The sequence below is a fragment of the Canis lupus genome, chromosome 2, assembly GCF_011100685.1.
Source record: "Canis lupus familiaris isolate Mischka breed German Shepherd chromosome 2, alternate assembly UU_Cfam_GSD_1.0, whole genome shotgun sequence".
Classification (NCBI taxonomy): Eukaryota; Metazoa; Chordata; class Mammalia; order Carnivora; family Canidae; genus Canis; species Canis lupus.
This window is the reverse complement of record NC_049223.1, coordinates 72,563,246-72,570,488: the sequence shown is the minus strand read 5'-3', so window position 1 is coordinate 72,570,488 and position 7,243 is coordinate 72,563,246. Positions and strand designations below refer to the sequence as shown.

The window sequence follows — 7,243 nt, the reverse complement described above, 5'->3', positions numbered from 1 at the left end:
GGCGAGACTGGTGGTCCAGACCAGGCAGAACGCATTAGGCGGTGCGGTACGGGAAGGAGCACTGCGCAAGGAGTCAAGTCTCCTGAGTTCTAGTCCAGACTCTCACCCGCACACGGTGTGGCCTCAAGAATCCCCGCCCTCGGCCTCACCCTTCGCCGCGAGCGGACTGGAGTCCATGATTTCTAAGCACCAGTTACCAGAGCTTATGCCTCAGGGACCAGAGCAGAGAAGATGCGGTCCTCTTTCACCCCAAATTTTGGGGGAGGTGGATGGGGATCGGATGCCCCAGCAGGGCAGAGCCGGACGTAGGACCAGGGCCCGAGGGGTTTGGGCAGGGTCCTGAGCAGGCGGGGCCGGGGAGGCGGGTTCGGGGATGCCAGTCTCTGATTGGCTGTTCCGCCCATCGCCCCGCCCCGTGCGCTATAAAACTCGCCCGCGGCCGGCGCGGGGGCTGCCGCGGCATCTCTCTCGCGCGCGCGGCGTCGGTCTTCCCCCTCGCGGGGGGCAGCTGGCCAGACCCGCGGACCGACCGCTGCAGGCCGCCGGGGGGCGGGGGATGCCGGGCTGCCGCATCAGCGCCTGCGGCCCGGGGGCCCAGGAAGGGACCGCGGAACCCGGGTCCCCGCCGCCGCCGCCCCGGGAGCTCCTGTCGTCCCCTCAGCCCCCGCCCCCAACTCCGACCTTGACTCCGACCCCGGCTCAGGTCTCGTCGCCGGCCGACGCGGCCCCGGCGGACGGGCAGGAGCTGCAGCGCTGGCGCCAGGGCGCTAACGGGGGCGCCGGGGGCACCGGGCCGGCAGGGGGCGCGGCGGCGGCGGCGGGGGCGGGGGGCCGCGCGCTGGAGCTGGCCGAAGCGCGGCGGCGACTGCTGGAGGTGGAGGGCCGCCGGCGCCTGGTGTCGGAGCTGGAGAGCCGGGTGCTGCAGCTGCACCGCGTCTTCCTGGCGGCCGAGCTGCGCCTCGCGCACCGCGCCGAGAGCCTGGGCCGCCTCAGCGGCGGCGTGGCGCAGGCCGAGCTCTACCTGGCGGCGCACGGCTCGCGCCTCAAGAAGGGCCAGCGCCGCGGCCGCCGCGGCCGCCCGCCCGCGCTGCTCGCCTCGGCCCTGGGCCTGGGTGGCTGCGTGCCCTGGGGCGCCGGGCGCCTGCGGCGGGGCCACGGCCCGGAACCCGACTCGCCCTTCCGCCGCAGCCCGCCCCGCGGCCCCGCCTCCCCCCAGCGCTGACCTCGGCGCCGGGACCCCAGGCCCCCCGACAGGCCGTCGCGGAGGTGCCGACCGACGGATGGACGGCGTCGCCGGCGAGGACGAGCTGACAGACCCCGGGAAGAGACAGTCGGGGGCCGGGGGCCCAGTGAAGGAGGCTGAGGTGCGGTCTCAGCGGCGGGCGCGTCTGAGGGGGCGGGCGGGGCGGCGAGTCCCCCTTCCCTGGGGCCTCTGGAGGCCTCCGGGTCCCCGATGGAGCCGGCCACTTTGTTTCTGCCTCTCCCAGCCCTCCCGGGGAGTGAGGTGGTTGCAGAACGTCCCCATTGTAGAGCTGGATAAACTGAAGATGCTCAGGTTCCGGGAGGGGCTTGCCGGCAAACTTTTTCCCAGTTGGAGCCTGCGGCACTGACGCAGGCCTCCCCCCCCCCCCCCCGCCCCCAGCCCCCCGCCCGCGTTGCCTTTCCTGGGTCCCTTGTGGCTGTCAGGAGAGTCTTGCCCTTGAGACTGCTGCTTTCTGGAACTGCCCAGCTCCACACCTTGGGGAGGACAGAATAATGAGGTCCCGGGATGGGGTAGGGGTTGGGCCAGCGACGTACCCCCGAGTTCTCTCCCTAAGCCCCTGTTTCCCATTTGAGGGGATGGAATCCCAGAGAAGTTGAGGATTTGTTTCCATCATACTTAGGCCCTTCCACTTCTAGGAGGCAGATCTTTTCTCACGCTCTCAAGCAGTTTTGCCGAGCGTACCTCCTGACGTAGATAACCAGGGTAGGGTGTTTGGTAACTGCCTGACGCTGCACCTGCTCTCCTAGGGGCCCGCTCCTAACCTGTCTCTAAGATGGCTCTGCCAGGAATGGAGCCAGGTTCCATCCTTTAACAGGCCCCAAGGGGGCAGGTATGTCATCTGCTTCTAGAAAGGGGGGCCTTAAAGGGCCAGACCTGAAATGAGATTGACTTCTCTTCCTGTCCACATGCCCTTCAGGAACCACCGGCCCCTACTCGACCCCCTCCCCATCCTCCCAGCCTTAAATGGCCAGGCTGCTGCTTTGCTGCTCATCGGCTGATTGGACTTCAACCTCCCTTTTCCGTCTGTGAAGTGCTTATCCTCACCTCTGGGAAGGGCTGTAGTGAGGTTAACACAGGGCAGAGGTCTTTCTTCTCCCCCCCCCCCTCAAGTGATGGAGGAATGCTTTATTTTTTTTAAAATCACACCTAGAAACAGGCAGTGCTGTTGCTGGTGGAGCTAGGAGCTACTTTTTAAAGTACTCATTTTATGGAGTGGCAAGGTCACATGTCACGACTGGACAGAACTAGGTCCTAGGCCTGTGTGTGTCCTTCCCATAGTGTCTCCTCCCTGCCCAGGGGCAGGGGCTCCAGAGAGCTGGTGTGCAGCCCGTCTGCTGTGTGACCTAGAACAACTCTGCCTCCTCTTTGGGCCGGTTTCCTCAGTCCCTCTCTGTACACAGCTGTCCTTCCTCATGTCAGGGCTTGGGAATAGGGAAGAGAGGGTAGGATGAGAACTTCAGAGTCACAGGAATCTGGTTTAATCCTAGAGTCTTGAGGGTCAGGTGCATTGTTCTGAAAGGCAGAGCCCCAGGGGCCCTAACCTGAAGTCTCATCAGCACTTCCTCTCTCTCTCCTCAGGTACCAAACTTTAGGGCTGCTTTCTGACAACCAGGCCTTTCCAAACCCATTCTTATAGGGAAGGGAAGTCTAGGAGGCAGTCTCAGGGAGTCTTAGTGTGGGGGCCAGGAGAGCAGTGAGGGTCCCTGGGATCCTCTGGCCTCCGTGGAAAAGGAGAACCTTCTGAAGCTACTTAGTTCATTTGGGGTCTAGAGGCCCAGAGAGGACAAGGACTTCTTGGAGGTGACAGTGAGGAGCTCAAGCTGCAGCACTGGGCTGCAGCCAGCACTGTTCATTTTCTGTGTTGTACAGGAGAGAGGCATTTGGTCCAGAGAAGCTTTTAGCTAATGGTGTAAAGTGCTCTGTGCCATGACGATGTTGCCTTTCTCTGGGATTTATTGGTCATCAGCTTTGTCCCGATTTGGAGGAGGTGGGGAGGGAGGAATTAGAGATGGCTCTTGCTGAGAAAGTGATGCATGTCTGTGGGAGATGGTGATTGGTCCTAGTGTCACAGGCAGCTCTGTCCCCCTCCCCCCTGCCAGATGTCCCACTGCCTCTCACCAAGGGCCTTGGCCCAGGCATACAGTGTTCAGTGACTTGAACTCACGATTCAGTGCTCTGCCCACTATTCCCCAGCCAGCTAATAAAAGCCACTTCCCCACCCCTGTCTGGCCCACCCAACCCCGTCTGGGAGGCTCCATTTTTTCCTCAGTGTAATCAGTCCAGGGGCTCAAGAAGGAACACTGATTCGGAGGGTCTCTGCTTTTAAGGGTTGGTGTCTCCCAGCTCTCCTCGAGGCAACTATCCCTGGTGGTAACTATCCCAGGGGTCCCTCTGGGACTGGGCAATTTGTGTTGTTGGAAGCCTTCACAAATAACTATAGCCTCTGGTCTGGTGACTGACACAGCATCCCCCACCCCCTTCCCAGCTTCTTGAACACTTTAAAAAAATTTTGAGAGAGAGAGAGAGACAGAGAGCATGAGCAGAGAGGAGGGGCAGAGGGAGCGGGAGAAGCAGGCTCCCCACTGAGCAGGGATCTCGCTGTGGAGCTCGATTTCAGGGCCCTGGGATCATGACCTGAGCCTGAGCTGAAGGCAGACGCTCAACTGAGCCACCTGGGTGCCCTTCCTCAACACCTTGTTGATGGCCACAGCCCTGGGAATCTTGAGAATATCGATGGCCAGCAGTGAATCTGGGATTTCAGCAAAGGGAGATAAGAACAGGAGCCCTTCTTCAGGCCAGTGCTTAGGGCTGGGAGAAAGTTCAGGGTTCTAATTTAAACTTGCCCCTCCCCTTGGATAAGCCTTTTCCTCTTTTGGAGGGCCCTAACCAAGCGAAGGCGTCTCTGGGCGGCGCCACCAGAGGGCAGTGTGGGGCTGCTTCCCGGGGAGTGGGGGCGTGGCCTGGAGCAAGCTAGGTTCCCCAGGGTCCCCTCCCCCGACCAGCCCCCTCCCGTCACGCAGAGCCTTCCTTCACGCAGGTCTTGGGTTTTAAGGTCTGTCAGAACGAGCGGGTATGGCGGTCATTCGGAGAAGGGGCGTAAGGTTGGGCATGTGGTTGGGCCGGGGCTCGGACCTCAAGAAACAGGTTCACGAGGAAAGGCTTTCCTGGAAAAAGGTCGCCCTGGTTGGCAGTCACCGTCTGAGTGAAAGGCTGTAGTCTTTTTCGCTCCTCACAGATTTGTTACACCGATCATTGATCAGAACATCCCATTCTTCAGCCACCTGGGGACCAGGGAGGCTTCCTAGAAACTAGGCTTAAACAACAGGTCATCATGACCAAGGTGCTTCCAAGCCTGTAGTGGGCAGTCTCTAGGAGGCTTCCCTGCCCCCCTATTCCCACCTGCTGGGTCCCTAGAGAAAACCCAATAGCCAGGCTTCTCAGATTAATGAGAGGCTCCCTGCTTTACAGCCCGGGGGAGGAGGCATTTGGGAAAGCTGGGAGATCCCCAGCCTATTTCTTCCTCTACTAGTCCTTGAACTTCCATTAGTCCAAACCCTGGCCAAGTTCCTTGGTTCTGAAATATATTAATCACCTCCACGCTAGGCACTGTGCTGAGCACTTCACACCCTTTATCTCTTATAATCCTCCCAGCTACTCTGCAAAGTAGGGGTTATTATCCTCATGTTCATGGATGAGGAAACTAAGGATCAGGGAGGGCAGATGACTTGCTCAAGGATATAGAGCCTGTAAATAAGAGGTCCTTTAAACATTAGTCTACGTGGCTTTTCATTTATCAGGCTAACAAGGGCTCCATTTGAGGGGGGTTCTGGGCTCTTACTCTTTAAGTCTGAGTACTGTGACCCCTGAACCTCAGATCTGGGAAGGATGTGATGAGATGCTGGGAGGGTGGCAGAAAGTACATCCCCCCCACCCCATCACCACCACCAAGGTCTGGGCACACCCCTAGAAGTTGGCTCCCCACCCTGGTTGTCTGGGCTCGGGGAGGGGGTGAGTCAGGCTGAGTCAGCACACTTTGCTTCAGGCAAGGGCCAGCCAACGATGCTCAGGGCCTGGGCTTGCCTTGGAGGGTTACCTCCTCTCTCTGTACACCTAGTTAGAATGTTGGGTGCCCAGGAGAGCAAACAGCCTGGGATGGCAGAGGAGGAGGATGACAGGCTCCATGGTGGGGGCAGGAAGCGCCCCTAGTTTGGAATAAGACAGATCTGGGGTTCAGTGTTTGCCTGTAATTTCTCAGCTGAAAGACCTAGGGCAAATGACTTCCCAGTTTCATGTGTATGTGTATGTTTTATTGGGGAGCTGGAGAGGAGATAACTCCTGACTATTGAATGGCACATGGTGGAGATTCATAAATGTTTGATAGATCCAATCTACCTAGCCCAGTAGAGGCTGCCAGGACAGAGCCCCCAGGCAGTGTGGGCCTTTGCTTCCCCAGAGCATCGCCATATCAGGAATCCCTGGAACAATCCCCCTTCTCCCCCCACTGTGGGCTCTGGGGAACTCCATAAGGGGAGAGGTGGTGGAGGGGCAGGCTTTTCTTCCCAGGAACATTCCATTCCAGCTGCTCAGACCAGTGGGGATCCCAGCCAAGGACAAGGCCCAAGGGAACCTCTGCTTACCCCAGGAGCCCCCATCCCTTCCAGAGCAGGAGCCAGTGGAGCCCTGTTCCATAATATTGCTCTGTACCTTCTATCCACAATGGTCCCTCTTGACGCAAATGTCGAAGAGTTTGGGTGGGGTTGGGTGGCTGCGGGAAGAAGGTAATTAAAGCTCTTGAAATGATTCTTTCTAGCTCCTCCCAGCTCCTCAGAGCCTCCACTCTATGGATCTGGACTCCTGGATTCTGCTCCTGCTCCTGGGCACCTCCTCCAGGAAGACGTCCCACAACCTTAAACAAATTGATCCCGTATGATCTTGGCACCATCCTCTCATCACAGGGGCCTTGCACTCAACGGCGGCCAGGTGCTCGGTTCTGGGGAAGGTGCCTGTAATCTAAGCCACATTTGACTTTGGCTGACACTGTGATTGGAAATGTTACAACAGGTCCTCTGAGTTGCAATCAGATTATTTAAGAAAGCAGCGAACATTTCCAGTGTGAAAATGAAAAGGCTTTCTTTTAAAATAGAGTTGTCATTCTTAAGTCACAGCGCAGCTGGGGTCTCCATTGTGGTCGATGTCATTGCTTCTCACCCTGACAATGCTGGGAGGCCTGTTTGAGGGGAAATATTGGTCTGAGAAATCTGTTTCCCTCCTCCACTGTCCTTGCCCTCTCTGCCTAGGGGTGTGCCTTTGGGCCCCTCAGAAAGATGATCGCTGCTGGCTCCAAGGGGAGGGGCACCTCATTCTCAGGGAGAGGTGGTGGCAACCTAAACATTCAAAACAAAGTTTTGAATGAAAAAAAAAAAGGAGCATATTTATTCAAATATCCTGAAAATATAGGGAAGGGGCGGGGGGCACATTTACTCACATACAACCCAGAACTTGTATTCCGCAAAATGAATGTATATTGAATCAGTCCCCTGATTTATACATTCAGGAAGAATAAATTTCAGTGACGTGAGACAAAGGCATGTGGTTTTGAGGTTGACTTTGCCAAGTGTCCCTACTGCCCTTCCTTTGTGTGTGTCTCTCACGACTCTTTAAGTTGGCAGTTCCTTGAGCAGCTTCGGTTTAGCTTGGGTCAGCAGTCTGGCCCTGTGGACTGGTTTGCAGAGTGCTTTCCCCTTGATCTGGCTCCAGGCTAGGAAGTCTGCCCCAGTTAAGGATGGGATGAGGAAGCTAGGGGGTGGGGGGTGCATACATGAGACCGTGTCACATGGAGAAGGTGGTGCATATCTGTGATAATGTGACAGCATGAGGATTGGCGGGGGGGGGGGGGGGGTTGTGTGTGACTGTGTTGGTGATGATAGGGACCTGTTTGTGAGTCAGGGCCCCAGCAGCAGATGAGCCACCCTCAAACTG

General features: G+C 58.0%; 1 protein-coding gene across 1 annotated transcript; it reads left to right on the top strand.

Annotated features, from left to right (window-relative positions):
* The first annotated feature begins 457 nt into the window (after positions 1–457).
* Positions 458–6,849, top strand: TRNP1 (TMF1 regulated nuclear protein 1). Its single transcript, XM_038531424.1, has 2 exons — positions 458–1,364; positions 6,075–6,849. The coding sequence occupies exon 1, from the start codon at positions 557–559 to the stop codon at positions 1,220–1,222; it is 666 nt and encodes a 221-aa protein (XP_038387352.1). The 5' UTR covers positions 458–556; the 3' UTR covers positions 1,223–1,364; positions 6,075–6,849.
* Positions 6,850–7,243: the final 394 nt, after the last annotated feature.